The sequence below is a fragment of the Pholcus phalangioides genome, unplaced genomic scaffold (genome assembly GCF_987345545.1).
Source record: "Pholcus phalangioides strain wild (caught in Gottingen) unplaced genomic scaffold, Ppha-v1.0 ptg000042l_1, whole genome shotgun sequence".
Taxonomy (NCBI): Eukaryota; Metazoa; Arthropoda; class Arachnida; order Araneae; family Pholcidae; genus Pholcus; species Pholcus phalangioides.
The window spans coordinates 19,450,368-19,475,958 of NW_028301628.1; the positions used below are offsets into that span (position 1 = coordinate 19,450,368).

At 32.4% G+C, this 25,591-nt stretch overlaps 2 protein-coding genes across 3 annotated transcripts in view; one reads left to right on the forward strand and one right to left on the reverse strand.

The window, feature by feature from the left end:
* The window catches only part of LOC149064600 (uncharacterized), a 33,091-nt gene extending 16,589 nt beyond the window's left edge, over positions 1 to 16,502 (forward strand). The window contains exons 9-14 of the mRNA XM_089255474.1: positions 283 to 510; positions 1,403 to 1,601; positions 7,899 to 7,952; positions 8,229 to 8,408; positions 9,565 to 9,704; positions 13,693 to 16,502. Coding sequence (XP_089111600.1) covers positions 283 to 510; positions 1,403 to 1,601; positions 7,899 to 7,952; positions 8,229 to 8,408; positions 9,565 to 9,704; positions 13,693 to 13,809 — 918 coding nt within the window. The 3' untranslated portion in view covers positions 13,810 to 16,502. The remainder of the gene's footprint in view (positions 1 to 282; positions 511 to 1,402; positions 1,602 to 7,898; positions 7,953 to 8,228; positions 8,409 to 9,564; positions 9,705 to 13,692) is intronic.
* LOC149064601 (E3 ubiquitin-protein ligase RNF180-like) lies at positions 449 to 25,558 on the reverse strand. 2 transcript variants are annotated; one of them, XM_089255484.1, is made up of 4 exons: positions 25,481 to 25,558; positions 18,753 to 18,942; positions 16,868 to 16,933; positions 449 to 534 (listed from the first exon to the last, which is right to left on the reverse strand). In XM_089255484.1, coding segments are annotated over exons 1-4 (273 nt in total). In that variant the 5' UTR covers positions 25,483 to 25,558; the 3' UTR covers positions 449 to 519. The 2 variants fall into 2 exon arrangements, with proteins under 2 accessions (XP_089111610.1, XP_089111609.1); XM_089255483.1 differs by lacking the exon at positions 449 to 534 and having other exon boundaries at positions 16,683 to 16,933.
* Positions 25,559 to 25,591: the final 33 nt, after the last annotated feature.

Here is a 25,591-nt window from a genome sequence, read left to right on the forward strand (position 1 = left end):
CAATTTCTGGATTGAGTTTGCATTCCCATGTTATTTCCTTACATTCAGAATTAGTATTGTAACTTTTCCAATCTTTTTCTGATTTCACTATTTTTAAAATCTTCCCGATAACACTATTAAAAAAAATGAAGTAAATGAGAAAACTTACTTAAAATACATAAAGGGTGAGGCTTTTAATAAAATATAAATAGAGAAATTTTGTTCCCTATCAGTGACTAATAGTAAAAAATATTTCATTTGCATTTTACAAAAAATGTTTTTAAAACAGTATTCTATTCTCAGGGTAACCTGATTCGTCATTTAGCTATTCATGATCCTGAGGCATCCGAAAATGACAAAGCAGAGGCATTGCGCATTGGTGCACCGAAAGCTCCTGGTGAACTTCGGGATGGTGAGGAAGAAGATGATGACATAGATGATGAAGATGATGACTTAGAAAATATTGGCCGTTCCTTCTCAGGCAATGTTGGCTTTGACGAATCTGTACAAGGTCAAGATAATGATAATCAGGTAATAGACTCATCCAGATGTTGTCTTGAATAGAATAGAAGAAAAAACTTGTTAAGTTGACAAGTAAAATTACTCCTTTAAAATTGATATCATTTCACATGTATTTCTTCCAGAAATATTTTAAAATAAAATGGGCTAAAATAAATGCTAAAATAAGTTTGAAAATAAATGCCAGTGACTCAAGTTTTTCATGATTGAAGAGTTCAATTACTGTTTCCAATTAAGGTTGATATTCTTATGAAATTTCTATCATCAGTGAGTGATATGTTAAAAAATAGTGATTTTTATGGAGACATGATACCACACATACACCTTGTAAACATCCCTCTGAAGAATTTCTAATGAATTGGTATGCACCAGAAATTGTTGTATACATATGTATGTGTCTCCTAATGTATTTGTATCATGTCTGAGGTATGTATTCCACCATCTATTTGCAAAATTTTTAATTAAATTGGCAGATGTCTGAATTTTTATGTTATGTAAGTATTGTGTTGAGCTTATCTGCTGGCATGTTTTCCTCGCATATTCTGGTTTTCCTTGAGAAGACTATTAAGACGCTTAAAGATAAGACATGGTATTTATTTTCATGTTTGGATAGGTTGCTTTTTAGTTGTAGGAAATGTTCCCTCTATTTTTCCTTTTTTTTCTTTATACTTGCACAGAGCTGTGCAGGTAAAAAGAAAGCTTTCTGTGCATGCTAAGATATTTTGTTTACATGTACCAATGGAGAGCTTTGGGATTTCATCTCCCATGATCCCGTGCATGCACAGCGTAGAAGAAATTGGTTGTAGGTATAATTAAAAATCAAAATTCAGTTCTGTAAAGGCAAGCAGCGGTATTATTGAAATATTTTTTCATATTTTATTTCTTTTTATTATTATCGTAATAGGTTGTTGTGTTTGAAGTAATTCAGCTGGGTCAAGAACCTAGGGCATCAGAGGTATCTGACGCAGAGGGTTTAACTGTTGCTAATGGAGAAGGTGGAGAATTGACTGTGCTTAAAGATGTTTCTGATGAACAGTGCTATGCAGCTGCTCAAATGGATGAGAGTACACTGCCTGAAGAAGAAGAACCAACTGTTTCTGCAGGTATGTTATATTCATAAATGTCTTGTGACCCGCCCCTAGAGGCATACATGTAACGTAACACATGCATATGCGCAGGTATGTTATATCATCCTCATAAACAGTTCATCATTATGCAGATGAGTTGAAAAGTAAGAAGTACAGTGAAACCTCAATATAATGATAATCTGTGGAAAGAAAAATATATATCATTGTAGAAGGGTTGCATTACATCAAGAGGTAGCGTATGTATACAAGGTGCATATGTAATAAGGCATATGACGTTTTACTGGCAAACCATTGATCCTAGAGGCATACTTTTAATTAGAAAAAGTATCCAAATAATGTGTAGTACTCAGATATGTCATTCATGTTGCATTTTGCAAGGGGTTGTATAGTTATTAAAATTAAAATGTGTTAACTTTTTATACAGATACCCTGTGCTCAAAAAACCCAATTAGAAAGTTTTTTGCACTGTCACTGAGATATTTGAATCTTTTCAGAGGAAAGTTGGGGAAAAAACATCATTAAAAATACAGGTAAAATAGTTTACCCATATTTAATACTGTTTTTCCCAACTTATTATGTACTTATCTTAACGTTTTTCCTAAATTGTTTGGATACACTTTTTCTAATTAGAAATATGCCTCTAGGATCAACAGCTCGCCAATGAAATGCCATGCGCCCTATGCAATACAGTAAAACCTGTCTAAGACGGAAACCTATCTTGAACAGAACAGAGAAATAGTCTAGTGGATAACTCACGACTTGGCCAACTTCTTCCCAAACTGTGTCACAATTAAGATTATTTTTGATTTGCAGAGCATACATCCTGTTTTTATGGAACATGAGCATTTTCCTCACCCCAAAAAAATTTGTTCTGCTGTCTTCTTGTTTTCGCAATGTTCATCTTGCCATGCTTATGAATTAGAAACTGTTTCCATTTTTGTGTTGTAAATTTTATTATTCCAATGCAGATTATGTATGCACATATATTGATATAAGTTCATCATGGGCACTGGAATTTAAGGGCTCAGGCTTCTTGGGACCCTCCCAGTAAACTTTGCAAGAGGGCTGAGGGCTGTCCTCCGGAAATCATGATACGCAATGCATGTCCCTATGCAGATGTCCCTGAATCCTGTACGTTTATGGGATGTACAGAGACTATGGCCCGAAAGAGACGAAAATCCAAACAGAAATGCATTGAATAAAAATTCATCATTATAATTTAGCATTGGCATTTGCAAAGTGGGGGGATTTGGGGTTCTAAACCCCCCCCCCCCCCCAGTCAAGATTATAGTGTTATTTTGCAGGAAAAAATGCAACCTTCCCCCATCAGAAGGGGAAAATATATAACCCCCCCCTCGAGAAAAATCTGTGTATGCCTATGTAAGTAATTAAGAATACCTACTGTGTATATACTAAATATAGGTTTGGGAGATTAGACCATTTGTAACTTGTATTTATAAAAAAAGAATTGCTCTGAATTTTTGGAGAGAATTTGTTAGATTAAAAAAATGAAATAGAATTTCTTTGATATTTAAAAAAAAAAACTTTCACATGCTTGGTGTGCTACGGATTGGCCACCTCTGGGATAACTAATGCCTTTTCAATTACGGGAAACCTCTTTAAGATGGAAACTGTGTAATATGGAAACAGAAGGCATATCTAGTTTATTTTCAGATTAAAAAAGCCTGCTGGAACAGAAGGATTTTTTGGCAGAGTGCAAGTTTTTGTCCTTTGAATGGAAAAAAATTAAGTCGTACTGATCCCTCCTTTTTGTTAAGGAACTCTTTTACTTCTTGGAAAAACATTGAATACTTACTGTTGCATCTGAACTGGTTCTAGAAATGAGGGATAGAATGGATAGAAGCAGATTTTTACTACCTAAAATTTAGTAAAAGCCTGTTTAGCATTTCATTTACTTATATGATAAAAATGATTACTTTTGTTAGACAACTCTTGTTTCTCTTAGAAAAATGTTGCTAATTTCCATTCAAACTAGTTCGGGAGAGGAATAGGGAAGAGAGACTGAATTATTATTCACAATTTTAGCGATACTGTATATTAGCATTTTATTCAGTGAAGAGATGTCCACCAGCCTCAAACACATCTTGGATTTGAACACAAAATTGCATAGAGGTTAGAGGTCATAGAGGTTAAAGAAAAGCAAAATTTAAGTGTTAACCAGGGATGTAGAAGCTTTCTTTCATAAAAGTTACTGCTTGATATACGATTCCCAAATTTTTTTATTTTAAATATTAAAAAAATTTCATTTTTGACAAAAGTCAGTGTTCATTGTATTGCTATTTAGGAAAATGCTTTATATTGAATTTTAACAATCACTGAATTAAATATGAAATTTGAAATGTATTTTGAAAGCAATTTGAAACAACAAACAAGAAAAAATTGAAAATAATATGTATGTCTCTGTTTAATGCTCATTGGTTTATTGTATTTAGGGGTGATATTCTCAAAATTTAAGTTTTGCGAAATGATAGAAATAAATCTGCATATATTTTTGGGTGTACTTTTATAAAACAGAAGCCTGTGTGTCTGAAATGGGAAATAATTTCAATCTGTTTACGTTCTGTTTTATACAGGTTTCACTGTATATTTTCATCAGTTGCCACTAAATTTATGCTGCTGTTATCTCTTCTGAATTAGCCTTGTTAGTACCACCTTAAAACACATTTGCGAGTGTCTATACGCAGCAAAAAATTCCAATTTTTTAATTGATGAATTATATTCAGATGTGGGCGCTGCTCTGGTGAAGTGGTTTAGTGCATTGTTTTCTGTTTTGCACAGAAAATAGCCATATTGACAACTTTCTTGACACTTTTGGTGATCAGATGATGCAAAATATTGATGTTTTTATACTTCCTAGGATGAGCAAAAAATTGGTGAGGGATTAAAAAATATATTCATGATTTTTAGCGTGAAAAAAGTATCATAGTTGTTTTGAAATTATCCTAAAAATTTTCGTCATAGAGATTTATCATAGTATAGCGATATGGCTACATTGAGGGGAGCTCAACACTAGACTGTAGGCAACCAAACAATAGAAATGGATTACCTTTTGGGTTTGATAATACGATTAAATACTCACGTCGAGTATTTAATCGTATTAATCAAACAATATTTTAAGAAACATATTATTGTGGAGGGATTTATCGTTATATTGAGTATCAGTGTGTGTAGCAAAGTTTCACTGTGTATAATTTATTTTTTAAATACTTTTGCCTTCTAAAAATAAAGTTTGGTAGTAAAAAAAATGTTTATCTTGCTTCGAAATTTTTATTCAATTTTTCTTTTTTCTGTATAATGAATCAGAGAGAGACATACATTGCCAAAGAAAATGGAGAAAAAAAAATAACAATAAGTAGTGTAGAGTGATCATCAACAACCATTTTCAATCCACTGCTGGATAAAGGTGTCCTCTAAATTTTTCCATTCTGCTCTGTCTGACGCTTTAGCCATCCAGTTGACTCCTGCCACTTTCCTGATCTCGTCAATCCATCCTGCGTGGGGACTCCTTCTCTGACGTTTAACACCACAGGGGTACCAATCTAGAATACTTGTGGTCCATCTGTTGTCCTGTCTTCTTGCAATATGTCCACCCCATTTCCATTTCAAACGTTTAATTCTTTCCATGATATCATATACTTTGTGTGGTTCCTTATCCAAGTGATTTGTTTTCTGTCTCTCCTTGTGATGCCTAGCATACATCTTTCCATGCTCTTTTGTGTTGACTGTAGTCTTTGTATCGTCTTGCTTGTAAGTGGCCATGTTTCAGCTCCATAAGTCAGTCTTGGTAGCACACACTGGTTAAAAAACATTTCTTTTCAGGCATAATGTCATGTGACTGAATTACACAGTTTTTGCCAAAAGTGCTCCATCCTTTTGTTTATTTCATTAATGATTCCGTTGTCCATGGTAATTTCTTGTCCCAGGTATACATAGCTTTCTACTTCTTCTATCTGTGTTGTTGAGCAAGATTGCCCTCTTCAATGCAAAGGGGTTGAACATAACTTTAGTCTTTTGCAGATTCATTTTCAAGCCCACCTGAATACTTGACTTCGCCAATTCTTGTATCATTTCTTCTAGTTCGTCTGGATTACTGCTGATAACAACAATGTTGTCTGCAAAACGCAAATGGTTGAGAAATTCTCCATTTATTTTAATTCCTTTTTTATCCCAATCCAGTTTTCTGAATACTTCTAAAACAGCGGTAAAGAGTTTTGGTGAGATAGTATCACCCTGCCTGACTCCTTTTCCAAGTTAAATCTTTGCTTTTCCTTTGTCCAAATGAATTTTTGCAGTTGCTTTGTCATATATTTTCTTGATGATATTGATGTAAGTCTTCTCTACCCCAATTACATCTAGAGCTTTAACAACAGCAGATGTGAAGACAGAGTCAAACGCTTTCTCAAAATCAATGGCCATACATGATGGTAATTCACATTCCTTGTGTCTCTCTATAAGTTCCCTGATTGTTTGGATGTGATCCATTGTACTGAATCCACTTTGAAATCCTGCCTGTTCTTTTGGTTGAGCTTCGTCCAGTTTGGATTCAAGCCTATATGTCAGCACTTTGGTGAAGATTTTATAAATTAATGATAGGAGACTGATTGGTCGATAGTTCCTAATATCTCCTCTTTTTCACCTTTTTTGTAAAGAAGAACCATCATTGCATTATTCCAATCTTCAGGCACATCTGATTTTGTGAGACAATTTGTGAACAAAGCAGCTAGCATACTGGCAAATTCTTCTCTTGCTTCTTTAATAATGTCTATTGAAATCTCATCTTCACCTGGGCATTTCCCTTTTTTCATACATCTTATAGCCTTGTAGACTTCCTCTTTCAGCACAGGTGCTACTTGTACAAATTCAGCTCCATTTTCTTTTCTTCCTGCTCCCTTTCCTTTGTTCCGATCCTGTTCTTCATGTTTGTATAGAGAGTTATAAAATTCCTCAACAATACTAATGATCTCATTTCCATCTTTCAGGGTGGTTCCATCTTTCCTTTTTAGTGCAAAAATTTCCTTTCTCCCAACACAGTTTTCGTTTTGCTGATTTTAAGCCCCAATTATCTTCCAATGCTTTCTTTACAATATCGCAATTAAACTTCCTGACATCTGTAATCTGCTTTCGTACTGTCTTGCAAAGTTCTGCATATTCCACTTTTGATTTAGGGTCATTCTTCTTAACCTGAAATTCTCTCCAGTCTTTCATAAGTTTCTTCTGTTATTTTCTTCACCGGTTTGATTTCTTTTTCTCTAGTGACTTCTTTTAGGGTAGTGGTTAAAGTTTTGTTCATTGTGGTGACATCTTGTTCATCCTCAGCGGTGTTATAATTTATAATAGCAAATCAGATTGGTTCTTCATCTCTAACTGGAATTTATATTGATGTTCTTGAAGCTTTACCATATCGATGACAGTTTTTATATTTTTGATAAGTTTCGCTCTTTCCATTCTAGTGTTAAGCCTTATTTTACATCTAACCAGTCGATGATCACTTCCTGCATTGAATTTGTTGAGAACACTGCAGTCTCGGACCATATGCTTCTTACTGGATAGGATGTAGTCGATCTCACTAGTTGTTCCAGTTGGGCTTCTCCAAGTTCACTTTCTTTGGGGTTTCTTCTTAAAAAATGAATTCATGATGCATAACTGTTCATTCTCTGCAAATTCAACGAGTCGGTTTCCTCTTTCGTTTCGTGCACCATTTCTTCTCTCTCCAATTCTGGCATTGAAATCACCCATTACTATTTTGATATGATGGTTTCCTTTACTATGCAGCACGTTTAGTTTTTCATAAAAGTCTGTAGAGTATTAATAATTAATTCTAAATCAATATTTTAATGTTAAAAGTTAATTTGTACCGTAACTTCTCATATGTTGATTTATGCTTTAGATTGCATTATTTGTGAACATGACTTCAAGCATTGGGAGTTTACCGAAAATGTTTTAAAATGGTTCTAATGATCTTTTTTTAAAATTCTTTTCAATTAAAGGAGAAAATTATATATGTACAGTCAAACCTCGTTAATGAGTCACTCTTGGAAGAGCAAAAATATGAATTAGTAAGTGGAGTGACTCGTTAAACCGAGTAAGCATAGCTGTGCCAATTCCTACTCGAAGACAAGTGGGACTTCCAAAAAGTGACCCTGTAAGCTGAGTGACGTGTTAACCGGGTGACACACTAACAAGGTTTGACTGTATTAAAAGGCATCTTATCTTTACAGGAACTTTAAAAGAATTCAACTTCTCATTTGTTATCAAACACAATATTTATTTAATTTTTATATTTTTAAACAGCTGCTCCTAAGCGAAAAGGAAAAAAGAGGGGTCGACCACCAAAGCATCAGAAAGGTACTGCTTATTTTCTTTAAATGATACATTATTAAATATGTGTATATTGTTTTAGTGCGAGTGTTAACCCACTGATGCCAGTTGGTAAGAAAATTTGTTCATTGAAAATATAGTTCGTTATTTTTTATGAAATTAAAAAGTCTGAATGAGAAATGTAATGCTTACTTTGAAAAAAAATTCAAAACTCTCACATTATAAATGCATTAAACTTGTGAAAACACCTGAAATTTCATTTAAGTTTTATTTATACTATAATAAATTTATTTAAATTATTAGAAGCTATACAAGAAGTAGAAGCAGAAGAGGAAGAAGTATATGATGATCCTGATTTGTTGCCTGTTGCAAAAAAGTCCAACATAGAAGAAATTAATGATACAACTATTCCCATAGATAATGATTCTCACTTGATGACTGATATCACTGGACATACTGACACATCATTAGATGAAACGCAAGGTAATGAAAATGCTGATTGTGACTTTGCTCAATCAAAGAATATCTAGAGTAAAAGGACAGGTATTCAAGTTTCTAAAAGAAGGGGTTTTAATATATCAGAGAGGTCGTAAAATATCATTTCTCAACCCATTGTCTGCAGACCGAGGTGGTCTGACGATGACACAGATCCGCAAGCAGACTTGATAATTCGGTTCTAATTGAATGAAAAATTATAATAATATTCTATAATATTCTCTATTATGAAACTGATATTAGTGATATCCCTTCAAGCTCAAATCAAAAAATTATACCTTTATTCAAGGTGATTATATTTCCTCGAGGGAAAAAATCAGGAAATTGTGATCCTAAATATGGGATATCACTCACTGATGCCAAAACATGCAGTTTTCAAAAATTGCCAATTATTTCTGAAATTACAGAAATTAAGGGCTATTGCAAATCACAGTAAACAAAAAAGTATTTCATGAAAAAACATCATCTGGATAATTACATTTCATTGAGGGAAAAATATGGAAAAATTAGGATCTTGAATATGGAAAAATCATTAAGTATTGTTAAAATTGTGAGAAAATCACCAATGAAGGAGGAATAAAGGGCTGCTGGAAATCCTGATAAATTGAAAATTAGTTCCAAAAAAACCCTTATGTGGGATATATGAGATTAATATTTATATTTCCAGTCATAATCATCATAACATTGTTTACAAGTTATGAAAATTATTTTCATTTATCATAATCTTCATTTTAGTGAAGCTATTGAAAAAATGAGTTTGATTCATAAAACGGGACTATCATATTAAAATGTCACTTGAAGATACAGGAATCCTGTTAATTGTAAGTTATATGGTTGGTCTACTAACAGTGGTCCATAGAAATATTTTAGACATTTTACTGGTCCTTTTGGATTCAAAAAGTTTCAGAAACATTGTAATATATTATGCAACAGGTTCTGAATATATTCAATGTGGTTAGTCTTACCCTCTTTGGTTAATCAAGGCTTTACTATACTTTTAATATTTCAACTGGTGGAGGATTGCAATAAATAATAATAATAATAATCTTTGAATAAATGATGTGGCAATAATTGAAAATAATTTTGTATAGTATTTTGATAACTACATTTTTTAAAATAATTAAATTTTTCATTCATTGTGTAGTCAGTGAAACATTGTTGGAAAATGTGAAGGACTCAAATGTGAGTATGTCAACAGAATTTGCTCTGAGAGAGGAGGAGCTTGCGAAACGAAGAATGCAGCAAAAGGAGAAAGATATGGCAGAATGCTTTGGATTTAATGATGTAAGTAGTATGTCTAATAAATTGCTCCAACTTTTGCTCCATTAATTTAACTAGCTTGAGTTTGTATTGTAATAAATAAGTGCAGAAATATATTGCATAATGTCATAACACAGTTATTTCCATTTGAATATTGAATTTGTGACAAAATAGTCATTTTTTTAAAAATAGTTTCAAATTTAATCTTGGAATAAATCATTAGTTATTCTGTGTTTGTGGTTATATGAAACTGAAAATTTTTTTACATGTAAATTAGGGAATTCTTGCTGCAGCAGTAACAGTGAGGTTGTTGATAGTAACAACTAAAGTTGTTGATACAAGTTGTAAAGTCACACCATGCGAAAACATATTGGGTTGCTAAATATCGATAGTTTTATGCAGCTTGTACTGGACTAACCAAAGTCCCTTTTCATGAACTCCTCTAGAAGCTTAATGTGTGTTTGAATACCTAGAGTAACATCTAACAAATAAGAGTTTATAATTATTTTTAGCTGGCTTCCTTATGCATAGCTTTGCTTGTTGATTCTGGCCAGGGTTGTAGTGATTTAAATCAGCTGATTTAAAAAAAAAAAATCACTGATTTAAATCAATTTATTTCAGATGTGGAAAAATGCCTGTTTTAATCAAATAAAATTATTTACACAAAAAGTGATTCAATTGTTTATTAAATTATTTTAATTATTATTTATAGTATTATAATATATATTAAATATCAGAAATGTCCTAGTCGTACTGATTTAGCTGATAAATGGTTGCTCAAGATTTACAATGATGAAGTTATGGGATGTAAAGCTGTCTTAGAAAATCAAACAGTGTGCATGACAATTGATGGATGGATGAATATCCTTAATGAATAAATTCTGTGTGTTATCAAACAGTGTGATAAAGCCATCCATGTTGATACTATTGACACATCCGGCTCATTACATACTGGAAATTATTTAACAAATTTGGTTTTTAGTTTAGTGAAGTCTACAGAAGAAAGCTTAGAATGTGAAATATCAAGTTTTGTTATAGACAATAGCTGCCAATATGGTTTCTTCCAGAAAGACTGGATGAAGAGCTTGGCTTTTTGGGACTTACATATGGGTGCAGTGCCCACATTTTAAACCTGTTGGTCAAAGATTTGGTTAAAACTGATGTAACAAAGCATGTTACAAGTACAGTATATTTCACAATCATCATCTCTCGAAAGCATGGTATCATACAGAAGGTGGAAGTACATTGATACTTCCTGTAGAGACAAAATGGTATAGTTATTGTCATTCTCTTGAATCTTAAGTTAAAATTGGTCAGTTGCTACCAAAGTTTGTAAAGACCACAGATCTCAAATAAATGGTGACATCTCCAATAAAATTGTAAATATTGGTTTAAAAAAGAAATGTCGAGGACATGATTGTGATTCTGAAATCGATAGCAAAACTATTGATTTGTACAAAGAAACAACTGCTCCCTAGCTGAATGGGTATTCCTAACTAGCATGGAAAAAGCTTTCTTCAGCATATGAACAATCATATTAATAGATGCATTCTTTGCTGCATTTATTCTAAGCTAATCAGTGTTGATTTCTAATATAGGAATTGATGTTACAAAAGAAGAGAGAAATAAGGGTCTTGAATTTGTCAAAGAAAACTGTAGCTCTAGGTTCCTGGCAATAACATTAAAATTTTTGGGGAAGTTGGAACCATTTCATGCCGAAAATGTGATTTTTAAAACTTAAATGGTTGATACAATGGTTTTGAGTGGTCGAATAGTTTTTATAATGTTTTAGGTAAAGATGTAATTACAGAGAGTGATATGTGATTTATTTGAACCTGCTAACAACGGCCAAAGCATCAACTGCCTGTGCTGAAAGGATTTTTTCAACATTTGGTGTAGTTCATTCCAGATAGTGAAACAGATTAGGAGTAGGCAAAGCATCAAAACTAGTGTTTCTAATGAAGCGAATGAATAATTATTGAGGGTTAAATTATTCAATGCGATGTAAGATATATATTCAAGAAATGCAAGTTTTTTTCTCAATAAAATGTTCTGATATAACTCTCAGTATATGATTCTTTATCTTGTTTGCAAATATTTTTTAAATAGTTATCTTTATAAATTAAGATTTCTTTAATTGTACATTCTAAGAATATATAGATTAATGACTAGTGTTTTAGTAATATATACATTTAAATATATATTTTGTTTAAAAAATTATTAAAATCAAAAATTGTGATTTTAAAAAAATCAACTATCCTGATTCTTTATTTAGAAGATACCAACGAATAAGGCAAATACACAAAAAATAATAAAAGTCCTAATGCATTTCAACACCAATGGGTGCTGTCTTCAGAGGAAAAATCTAACCACTAGTTTCGCTGACCGAGTTTCCCATTTGGGTTGAATACCAAATCTTCACGCTCGGTTGCTCAGCAGAAGAAGTACGTCTGTTCACTTCAAACGTCGTGGTCAGAATGAAGCTGTGAGCCTGCGTGAGATACTAATGCAGCATCCTGATTGGACCTTTGCGGAATAGTGCTATCCGATTGGTCCATTCGAATTTTCTTGTAATTCCCGCTCGAAATGAATTTAAGCCATGGTGTTGCGATCAGGGGTGTAGATTTATTATCGTTCACTAGTATATTTTTGAAGGCCCGAATATATATGCCTTCGTAGAAATCTAGATCAACTGTGGACTTGACTTTGTGAAAAACTCTCGCTTCTTGAAATTTGAATTTGTAGCCTTCTTGCCAACAGTGAGCGGTGATGGTCAATTTTTCACATTCCTGATTCTTAACACAGCAAGTGTGTTCATTTAATCTTGCTTTTATGGGTTTCCTTGTCTGTCCTATATAACCAAGAGAGCAATCGCCACATGGAATGTAATAAATGCCCCATTGTTTATTCTGCGGTATAGAATCTTTAGGGGGCATGAAACCAAAGTTTTTAGTGGGCACATCTATGTTGTTAGATTAAACTTTTTAAGAATCGGTTTGATCTTCAGTGAGAGTATTGGATCGTAGGGTATGACTACAAATCTGCTACTATAACCGAGCGTGAAGATTTGGTATTCAACCCAAATGGGAAACTCAGTCAGCGAAACTAGTGGTTAAATTTTTCCTCTGAAGACTGCACCCATTGGTGTTGAAATGCATTAGGACTTTTATTTATTTTTTTTGTGTATTTGCCCTATTCGTTGGTGTCTTCTAAATATTCTTGGGCAAAGTGGATCAACTCTTCTATATCCTGATTCTGGCACATTATCTAACATGCTGCATTTGTTCTTAATAAATCCACTCAAACTAGTTTCAATATGATCAATTTCCCTAATACTTTAAAGTGTTGGTTCACCCATTTGCATTCACAAGCACAACAGTTTTCAAAATAGTGATTGTTCCTTATTATATCAAAAAAAGAACTGCTCGTACCAATGGTAACTTTGTTTCCAATGTGAAACAATTTGTGAAGGAATAATCCGACTGGGTTCTCAACTAATTTAAATAAATTCACCTGCTGTAATTTTGTCCTTTTCTTCATCAAATTCCATCAAAAATCGTTTAGTTACTTGATATGTAATACAGTAGACTCGCTTATCCGGCACATATCAGACCAGGGTGTGCCAAATTACAGGAAGTTAGGTTAGAAAGCTCATTTGTAATCATATAAATATATAAATGTGCACACAGACATGCAGCAACATGTTTTCCTCTTCTATGCGTGAAGAAAACCTTCCTAAAAATGCCAGGTTACTGAATGGGCCGGATTATTGAGAGTCTACTGTAGCTAGCTTTGCTATCAATGAATGTTGCTACAGTCAGAAGTAAGTTGAGCGAATTAGATTCATGAAGTAAATTTAGAGCTGTGAAATGCTAATATGTTAAGAAAATAGCTTTTCTTAGTAAAAGATAAGGTTTTGAAAATTTTTATTATTTGACTTTGCCTCTTTAAAATGTTTCTTTTTAATTTTGAAAACACTAATAAAATATCTGCTTATTTGAAAATATTTCAGGATGATGATGAAGCAGAAACCATCCTGGCTATGCCTACAGTTCCAGGGGTACAAACTTCTGCCAATATTGGTGAAGGTGCATCAAACCACAATGTAGCTATATCTTCATTATCATAACATTTATCAAGCTTGCTGGATTGTTAAAAAAAAAAAAAAAAAACAGTCTCTAGGATGACTGATTTAGTAGATTAAGCAAATGCAGGCTTTTAGCAATTGAATAAAGAATCAAATCTGTGCATTATCACCAAGGACAGTAATTCCAATATCTTTCCTATTCAACTAAACAAAAGTCTTGCATTTGACTTGCACTGAATTGTACATATAACACATACAATTGCATATAAACATAATACGGTATGTATGAATGTCTAACTTTATATATATTATATATATATAAGAGTATCTTGTTTGAAAAAAAAAAAAAAGAGTGAGAAACCCTTTTTATTTTTTTTCCAGTAATGTGCAAGTGCTGAAATTTTATCGATTTCAGTTTTCTTACTGCTTCAGTCCTTCATGGAATAAATATGTTGTTTCCTAAACTTTGTGATGTATAGCCTATATTCAGCCAAGAAATTATTACATAGACTAGATTTCAGTCTCCACTCATTTTCTATTTGTGACAAGTAGTTCTAACTGTTGTGTGTGAAATGTGTTTTTTTTCATATATGGTTTCAAAACAATTTATTTTTAATCTGTATTATCAATAATGACTGATAATTTCTAGCATGTTGAAAAAATGTTTTTATAAACTTTTCATTAAAATATTACTTATGTAACTCTGTTTTTGTTCAGCTGGATAGTTTTACAATTCGATCTTGTGAAACAAAGGAAAAAAATATTCTTTATAAACAAACCTGTAAATTACATCAATTCTCTTGAAGCATTTTAGTGTATTGAAAAATTAAAAAGGGCAGGTATTACAAGTTTCGGATTGTAAATGATAAAAGATGTACTATATGTTTTATTTTTCAGTCTGAAACATGATTTTCTTTGTTTTAGAATTTTTCATATTGTTGTGGCATAACTTCATAGCTTGTGTGGAAAGTGAATAAAATATTTAATTAAATATTCAAAGTTGAAAAATTCCCAACTGTGTATTTCACCGATGAAAATTTTTATTGAGGAATATCAAATAAATAATTGATATAATTTATATCCTATACATATATATTTCCATAACTTGAAGTAACATGCCACCTTGAAAAATGACAAAAATTTTCAAGTGAAAAACCAAGACTTTGTTGCTTATTGAAATAGTTTTTTTTAAATTATTTCCATGAGAGACACCCAAGTTACCAAATACCATGATGGATGACAAATTCTTTTCTCTTAAATGTACACTTTCATGCATGTATGTACAGGCACAATAAATCCATACCATCATTACAGTTCTTTTGGGTGTTTGTTGCTTTTCCAAAAGTTTTTCTTTTGGCACGTTACAAAAGATATATAATGAGAATGTTTTTTTACATCCTATTTCTTACAATCATGTCAATGAAACTAATATTATTTTTGTCCCCCTTCCCTTTCATTTAATAGCTCTTAAATAATTGATGCAAGTCTGTATTTTGATGTGGATTTGATTTTCGTTATTATTAGTCTGGTGTATAATTGATAGATATTTAAAATTACAAGACTAAATAAAAATCTGTGTAACTGTAGTTAATACATATTTTCATTGCATATATTTCGTTGACTTTTTTTAAACATAATTTTTATATTCAGAAAAAGTGTTTTAAAAAAATCAATATCTCTAGCTAGCTGGGACGCCTTTACGAGCAGTGACACACACTTTGAGGAAATACTATTCTAGAGCATAGTGCAACTGCATTAAAACTAATTTTTTTCTCATGGAACAATATATGGTTTCATTCTGAACAGTGTTTAACCCCCGTCACGTACAGGCTTTTGGTAACAGATTTAACCAATAAGTGTTTGAAGGTTCAGCGATAAATCTAGTTAGAAATAGAAGAGGGAAAAGATGAATGCAGTAGAGCTCTCTCGTGACAAACCACATCATTCACACTTCCCTACAAGTTCCATTTTTCTCTCTCATATACTATATATAGAGTACAGACCGGCCAATTCTCCCAATTTAGGCAGATCATCACATTTTTTACCCTTCTTCCCACTCCCCGGCATCATTCAAAATTTCTCCTGATTTCAGCCAAAAATTTGGGAAATGCTGTTGTAGAGGTTGTATTTTTTTGTGTTTATGTTAATGGACTTTTTTTGGACATCATGGTAAAGGACATTAAATATTTATCAATTGAAATAAGGGCTCTGTTGGAATTTATTTTTAATATGTGCATGTTTATCTTAATAAGTTCTTAAACACAATGTATGGCAAGAATTGTAAAAACATTTTTTTTCCACGTATTGACATCGACACTTGTATTTAAAGTTTTGGTATGCACTAATAATGCACAATATTGTGTCTGTTATGTAAAAAAGCAAAAACAAATCTCCTAATCTAGTCTAAATCATCATAAAAGATAACAGCATTCACTTTGAGTTATTGTTTAAGAAAAAATAATTCCTTTTTGAATTTTTTTTTTTTTTTTTGTGTGAAAAAATCTGAAATTTATGTGTTCATGTTTTCCCCAGACTACAGTGTATATACCTATCGTTTTATACAATTAATTTCACAATACATAAGAGGAAAACAAAATTGGAACTAGGCTTGATGTTATGTTTTTCAGCTTATGGAAAATAATTTTTTTTTAAACTTTTTTTTTGTTACATGAGAGACATGTAATCTTTTGCATGTATGATAATATAGTTCAAAAATAAAGTATCTTTTTGAGTCATTCCCTTTCTTCATTTGAATTGGTAGCTTCGTTAAATTTTTAATTGGTGTATTTGAGTATTTCACGGCCAACATGTGAAGTCTAGCCACCTTGCAGAGAGCCCAGACAAAGGGCTATCTAATTTTGAGTGGCCGCAAAATATAGTACAGGAACATTTATCTACACCTCACAAGAATAAAATATTGCAAAATGGCTGAATTTATTGATGAGTTTTAGTTTTTTGGATAGCTTATATACAGGCAATAATTGTACAGATGCGATTTCTACTAATCAGATTTTATAATTTTCTCGTAATCTACTTTTGTCTTAACTATGTGAACTGGAGGTAAAACAGCTGTTTCACAAGGGCATTTTGATCCACTTACGAAATTGAAAGAGCCAATGCGATTCTGACACTTTGGACAAGATAATTTTCCCTTTATCCAATCTGCCTAAGAAATATAAAGAGGAAGGGGCAAAAAAATTAATATAATGCTTACTTGATTTATAAAAGAAATATGCAGTTGTCAAAAAAAAAATATTCATTTGCTAGATTTTTTATTATTTAAAACTTAGTTCTCAACAAAATATTAAAAACAAAAGGAAGAGATGAAATGATCAGTCTTTATTTTGTAGTGAAGCTCATAGTTGGTACTATTAGAAAACTGGTTAAATGTGTGCAAATAAAAAATTTTAATAAACAAGATACTTTTAAGACAATTGAATGAAAGACTTATTTGAACCCAAAATTGCAAAAAAGAACCATGGCTATACGCATTTCGGAACTATAGGAAAAAAATAGCAAACAAATTTGTTTTTGCTACTGATGAAGGAACTTCCTATAGTTCCAAAACGCATATAGCCATGGTTCTTTTTTGCAATTTTGGTTCAAATACATCGTTCATTCAATTGTCTTATCTAACTCAAAAGGTAATTTATTTTCTAAGATTTTTTTATTCTTCATACCTGACATTTTAAATTTTATGCTGTATTCTCACTTAAGGATATCACGTTTGTAGTAAATATTGGTGTTCAAAAATAAACTGTTATAAAAATTAAAATGTCTTTTCTTGCATAAAAAAAAAAAAAACTAATATATGGTTGGCTAATTGAAGCATGAGAATGGAATGATATTTACACCTATGTTTTAATGTCTGGGCTCCATTCAGTACAAACCAAGTCATGGTGCACCAGTTTTCTCAAAACTAGAGGTGAAACTAAAACAAGAAATGTTAAGGGCTAATAAATACCATCCAAGACCCTAAAAAATACAAGTTTTGTTTTAGTTTCATTAAATTCTCCTGCTGACCATAAGTGTTGAGGAAATGTTAAGGACAAACTGAAACACAATCCTTCAAATGACTTCAAATCCAAAAATTTACCTTTTTCACAGAATACAGTAGTCTTAACATATTTCAAGTCTCGTAAGTTCAAGGTTCCGGATAATATGAGGTACTGGATTTATAGCAATTCTTCCTCAGACCTCACTGTTTTTCACAAGAACCCGCTTTGTTTAATTCTTTCAATGAATATGAGTCATTCTAGTTTTGATGATCCTGATTCCACACCAGAAGTTTTCGCTAGTCCCTCAATATATATTCATAGTGTGAAAAAAACAAACAAAAAAAGCATATAGGGTATGAAAAAATTTGTCAGCCTCTCTTATAAAGAGACCATCGGTTTTGGCTACCCTAATCTTAATGACCAACCAAACTGTTGAATTAAAATAGGTGAGAGTAAATAAATTCATAGATTTGAGAAAAATTTCATTAAAAACCCCTGGGCTAGATATCAATCAATCCTCTCCCCCCCCCCCCCCACTAAAAGATTATTTCTCTTGTTTATTAGGATAATCCAAGTTCTCAGTAATCCAAAGTGACCCTGGTGTTCCGTTCACTTTGGATTATCGAGACTCTACTGTACAATGTTTGTAATATGACAAATGAGCACAATCATGAATTAAATCGTACCACATGAAAGCATGCTGGGTTGCTTATTCTTGATCGAGCTTCACCATAAGTGTCCCACCACCGACCATAATGAACCAACCTAAGTCTTTTTCCACAGACAGTATATCCTCCTCAACAAGTTGTATGAATGCCTATGGCGACTTTCTTCAGCAAAATGAATTGTTATCTGGCTTCCTTATATTTTTGTCCCTCTTAAATTTACAGGACAGATTTTGTTTCATCAACCTTGATATTTAATGTGTGCATGAGAGGTTGCGTGTTGTTTAAAAGAAATAGATTTTATTTCAAAAAGCATTTGTACCTCTTCGATTTGCTTTTTCATCCAATCCTCAAGCTTATCCTCGCCCAAGTACCAGACACTTTCAGATTTTTCCCGATCACAAGTAGAATTTATGTTAGGATTAAACACATTGCTATGGGCATCAATAACCCTAGAACCAGTGAACAATAAGCTTCGACATTTCTTACATTTGAAGTTAATAATTTCTGACCTGAAATTAAATAGTGAATGAATGAATAATAATAATAAAACACAGTAAAAGTCAATGACTATGATACTATATATGAGAATCCAGTTTTCAATTCATCAAGAAATGTTGGGGATAGGAAAATTGTGTTTACAGTGAGTTGCTGAATTAAGAAGCATTTACTAAACAGCAGGGTTCGTGCTGTGATCGCTGTTGCACCAAATCACGGCAAAATATTTCATTTGGCAAATAAATTGAAGATCAAATTTGCCAAATCGTGAGTGTCCATTCGGCTTCTTGATGGTCGAATCGGACATTTGATGCATGTGCAAAAACCCAGAAGTAAAATTTTTGTTGGCCAGTTACAACACTTTTGGTACTGTTCCGGAGGAGGTTGGGGTGGGTGTTGACAGGGGTAATCAACTTCGTTTGGAGCCGCGACTAGTTGACTGCACCCCAAAGAGCCTACATGCAAAAAACAACCTATTGTTTGAACACTTTAGTCAACCACAGTCCTTCCCTCACAGTATCATGAACCTCACTAAAACACCATTACAGAACAGAATGCATGTAAAAAGTACAAATATACTGTATTCATATTTTTTTACATGTATCTCTGTTTTTTCTAACGGTTTCAGCAGGCAAAAATTCAATTTTGAAAATGCTTTTGAATTGTGGGCAGCTAGAGATGTGAGGTAAAAAATTGGAGAATAATAGAGAATATTAATTTTTCTTTTAAATAATTTTAATTTTTTACTAATTTTGTTTATATTGTGTCATAATATAAATCAGTTTTCATTGCCTGAAACATTTACAACAAAACAATTTTTGGTATAATCACCCCCAATGGCAACTTTTAGTTTAAGAATATTCTCAGAATATCCTCCAGGTCATGATGAGAGGTTTTAAAAGTTTGGTTATAAAGATTTTAGGAACCTTTAGATTAAAACCCTAAAAAATTTTAAAATTAGATAAATTTTCAGAAATAAGTTCACAACAAAAAAAATTAAACCAAAGTTGTTTGATAAAAGAAGCTATTCTTATATAATCATCTTCATTCTAAGATACAGAACTGTTGTTTTCTTCAATGCACATACACTTAAATTCTGTATCACTCACATTTCTTTAAAAGTTGTGCAATTCAGCCCTGTTGGTTTAAATTTCTTGCTTTCAAACATTAATATTGTGGTCTACAAACTAGAGATGTAAAATTCTCGAGAATAATCTTTCGGAGAATGAGAATATTCTCTGGGGACTACTATTATAAATACCTTGAGAATATTGTCCTGTTATTTATAATGTAGTTACATATAATATCCTTGAGAATATTCTCTGGAAGGACTTCTTTCATAAATTACTGAATATTCTTATCGAAAATAATAAAAATTATTCTGAAGTTATTAATAAAGTTCTCTGGAAGAAGTCCTTCCAGAGAATATTGTCCTCGATGAAAATATTCTTCAGTTAGGGAAATCTTTCCAGGGTGTATATTAAGAATATATGTAATAACATGTTTTATAATAAATAAATCTTGTGATAAATAACTTGAGAATAATTATTATTTTCGATAAGAATATATTCTCTAGTAATTTATAATAGTAGTCCTTTGAGAGAATATTCTCTGTCTCCGTCTCTCTTCCTGTCAAGAAGATGGGAATATTGAAGTTTGTAGACCACAATATTTAAGTTTGAAAGCAAGAAAATTAAACCAACAGGGCTGAATTGCACAACTTTTAAAGAAATGTGAGTGATACAGAATTTAAGTGTACGTGCATTGAAGAAAACAACAATTCTGTATCTTCTTAGAATGAAGGTGATTATATAAGAATAGTTTCCTTTATCAATTAACTTTGGTTTAATTTCTTTTGTGTTATGAACTTATTTCTGAAAATTTATCTAATTTTAAAATAATTTTTTAAGGTTTAATCTTAAATTTTTTCTAAAATCTTTATAACCAAACTTTTAAAACCTCTCATGATCTTGAGAATATTCTCGAACTAAAAGTTGTCATTCAGGGTGATTACACCAAAAATTGTTTTGTTGTAAATGTTTCAGGCAATGAAAACTGATTTATATTTCACAATATAAATAAAATTAATAAAAAAATTTAAATTATTTAAAAGAAAAATGAATATTCTCGATTATTCTCCAATCTTTACATCCAGGAGAATATTCTCACAGACATCTCTACTACAAACTGCAATATACCCATTTTTTGACAGGAAGAGAGATGGGGACAGAGAATATTCTTGAGAATAATTCTCTCAAAGGACTACTACCATAAATGACTAGAGAATATTCTTATTGAAAATAATAATTATTCTCAAGTTATTTATCACGATTATTTATTATAATACATGTTATTTTACATATATTCTTGATAATACTCTCTGGAAAGATTTCGGTAACTGAAGAATATTCACATCAAGGAGAATATTCTCTGGAAGGACTATTATTAACTTCAGAATAATTCTTATTATTTTCTATAAGAGTATTCCTCAGTAATTTATGAAAGTAATCCTTCCAGAGAATATTCTTAAGGATTTTTTATGTAACTATATTATAAATAACAGGAGAATATTCTCATCAAGAACTTATAAGAATATTCTCAAGTTATTTATAATAGTAGTCCTGTCCTACCAGAGAATATTCTCCAAAAGATTATTCTCAAGAATTTTACATCTCTATGGGCAGCAAAAAAATCTGAGTGAACTCGAGAATTAAAATATTTTTTATACTGTATACATTATATTTTATTTTAAACAATTTTTATTTTGATTTATTTTTCCATCTTGAACTTGATATAAGTTGTTTTGGAATGCATATTTTATATATGGCGTGTCAATTTAATTCATTAACCAGTCAACTGTTCAATTAATTTCTCTGAGCGTTACCTGCAGTGCCTACTTTTTTTCGAAGATGCGCACGCTTTTTCCCTTTTTTTTTCCTTTTCTTGGAAGTTTGAAATATTAAAATATTTTTTATAGCACGTTTTTTTAAAGCTCGAATGTGTCGAGACATAATATGACACCCCAAAAGTGGGGAGGGGCGGTCATAATGTCATGTGACTAAAAGAAATGCTGTTGATGGATTTATGTGGAACCATAGTAGTTGAACCTTTGCTAAAAGATATATATGAGTAATAAAACAGATACATCTTCGCAAGGGAATTGGAAATTGAAACAAAAGCGATGGGGATGCAGCTTTGCAAAGCATGACAAAGATAATAGTAATAATAATCTCAGACCTTGAAATATAATTGTCAACTCCATCTGGTGATGAGATAATAAAGTAGAAGGATGGCTATACAGAGATGGCAGCACATGTATGACAAATTATTTCGTCATATCTGAGAAAAAGACTGAAAAGTCTGTGTGTCTGCAAATGCCGTCGTAGGCAACACCATTACGTATATCAGCGACGGCAAATGCTCACTTGACTGGTGAAAAAGACCCAAAAAAGTCTGCGCGTCGGTAAATGCCGTTGTAGGCACCAACATTACGTATGGCAGCGACGGCAAACGCCGTCGTAACCACTTGACTGGTTAAGGTTATCTCTTATATCTATTAATAACTAAGGTTATCTCTCATTTGGCTACAACTTTTCAAACTGATTAGCCAAATTGCTACAATTGATAAAAAATCAGAGGGAACCCTGCTACACAGAAGTGCTGAACTTTGACATAAAGGCTTAACTTTGGTCAAGGTCCTTTCAATGTTCTCTGTCTATTACTGTTCCTATGTCATAGATTGCAGGCAAGCTTTCAGAGGAGAGGGGAGGAGGCAACAGTCTCTCTCAACCGCCAGATTATCTTGGAAAAATTGGTCTGCCCATAAAATACAGGTCGATTCTATGAACATACACAATTAGGTTTCTCCCAATCCACATTTAAGAGTTTAAAACAATAACATGGGGCTGTGTTGGAATTCATCTGGTTAGAATAGTTCAGAAAAGCTAATATGTAATTTATAGGGCTAGGATTTTTATGACTTAAAAACCGACAGAATATGCTCCATAAAAAATACATTTATGCCCTAAAAAATTTTAAATATGTCATAAAAGCCTAAAAACATGACTTCATAAATAGTCTGACCTTGAGGAAATTATGGGAAATCCACAATCACATTGTCCAAAATGACACCAAAGGCACACAAGTAAAATTGCCAATTATATGCTAATATTGCTGAAAAACTGCAGAGCATTACAAAAAATGATGCCAAATGTAAGTAAAGTTGTCAATTATTGCTGATATCGTCACAAAATTTCCAGTCGTGGGAAATGAAGCTAGTGAAGAGGGAGGTTGGGAGGAAAAAAGTCCCTCTTCATTTTTATTTATTTATACGATATTGTTGGTTTAGAGGTCTATACAAGAGGATGTGGTTGATTTACAAATAGATATTTTGTAACACTGAACAAGAAATCAGTGATCGTGGGGTCAAAAATAGTAGAGGGGAGTTTGTTCCATTCAACTATGGTATTAGGAAAGAAACCATATTCAAAACAACCGGTAGAAGCAAAAATAGGTTTTAATTTTTTGGAGTGGTCAAGTTTATTAGAGACAAGAATTCTTAATCAGAATACCAAACGTATCAGAATTCAGATGACCATGTAATCTCATAAAACATGCCTAATCAAGAGATAAGTCTGTGAGTAACGAGTAGGTGGGGGGGGGGGTGTCACACTTCAGCTACATATGAAAGAGCGGGAGAAATATAAGTTTGGTAGAGAGAAGTCAGATGTCTCAAGTAGTGTGTTGGAGGTTGTGGCAAAGGAAGAAAAGTTCATTGAGACATTTCTGGGAAACATAATCGATATGATTATTCAATGTAAGGCAGCTAAGATTATGACACCCAGGTATTTAAATTGAGGAATTTCAGTTGGGGTTACGTTATTGATCAAGTATGAAAATTTGGGGGGGGGGGGGAAGAGATTTACGAGAAGCTCTCATGAAAACTATTTTAGAGATGTTGATAGGCATATGCCAAAATAAGCACCAGTATGAGATATAAACAAGATTACATTGTCAAATTTCTTGATCAGACTTGTGATTAATTGTGCTGTAATTTACACAATCAGCAAAAAATCAAATGTTACAGCTGAGGGTTTCAGGGAGAACGATTATATATATATTAAAAACAATAAAGCAAGAAGTCCGCTCCCTAAAGAGTACCCGAATTTATAGTGGCAAATGGTGAGTCATGATCTTTAATATGTATAAACTGTTTATGATTTTTTAGGAAAGCTTCTGACCATTTAAGCAATTTTACATTCTGACCAAGATTTGAAAATTTAAGGAAAAGCCTATCGTGAGGAATTTTATGGTAGGCTTTAGAAAAATCCAAGAACATTTTCTGCTGAAATATGCAAAATAATTCTCAGAAATATGAAAATATACCTTAAATTCTGAAAATCCTTAAAAAAATGTCTTTAAACTACTGAAAACAATGAAAAACTGCCTTAAAATTTCTGAAAATCATGAAAAAAATGCATAAATTTATAGCGAACAAAAAATCCCATTAATAAGAACCTCTGGGCTATATATAGAGATCAATGAACTTCGCTCTTTTTCTGGTTTCACTACTATTTAACCGTACATGCACCTCATACATATCCCTCTACAGAATTTCTAAAGAATCAGCACATGCCGAAATATGTGTCCTGAGTGTATGCATGAACCTAATGCATTTATGTTGCACTTGTTTCATGTTCATGTTGCCATCTGTGTACTATTTTCTAAACTAAAAACGGAAATGATTAATTTCTCTCTGTGGAGAGATTATTTCATATGGGAGACCGGCTCACATTTGCACCTCAAAGCTGGAAAACTAACTTCAACCGACCACCACTGTGTCGTCAACAGTGTTCGAAGCTGGATCCTTAGAATGAGAGTCCAACCCGATGCCTACATGACCGAACAGCAGCCTCTCCTGGTTCTATGAGGGTCATATCAAAATTATGAATTCCTGGGTAATAATCAATTCTTTAGGACCTGCACTTACAGCCATACTCATCGACAGAGTTTAACTGCAATCGTAGGTTAAAGGATTAGCGATCCAAACGAATTGGTTAAATTAGGGATTTTAACAAATCCGTGTCGATCTCTAATCCTTTAACCTACAATTGCAATTAAACTCTGTGAATACGGCCGTTAGCTGGAAATAACAGCTTACATATTTACACCCTCATGTTCCACTCACTCCCATGGCCCCTTCCTTCCTTTCCCTAGAATACCCCAGGCCGATTCGGAGGCCCGCTAAGAACCACTACCATTTTACACCATCTCTGATCCTGTATTGATGACTGGAAAAGGTTAGATTTCGTAACAAAATAAAACTTCACACATCTACAGAACAATTGGTCTTAATTTTTCAAGACTACGGATAAATAATTACGCAAAATTATTATTTCAACACAATATGAATATAATTCAATATTGGTAATATGGATTAAGAAGAATCATAATTTTTGATAATTATGATTCATTATAACTCATGTTACGCGCGGCATCTGCTAAAAAAATTATAAAACAAAAGCGGTCAAAATTAACACCGTCAGAACTTACATATCACGTGAAAGTTACGCAAACTCAAATTTTTCCACTATTTGTTTGTAAACAAACTGAACTTTTTCAATATGTTGCCAAAACATTTTTTATAAAATATGCAATCACGAA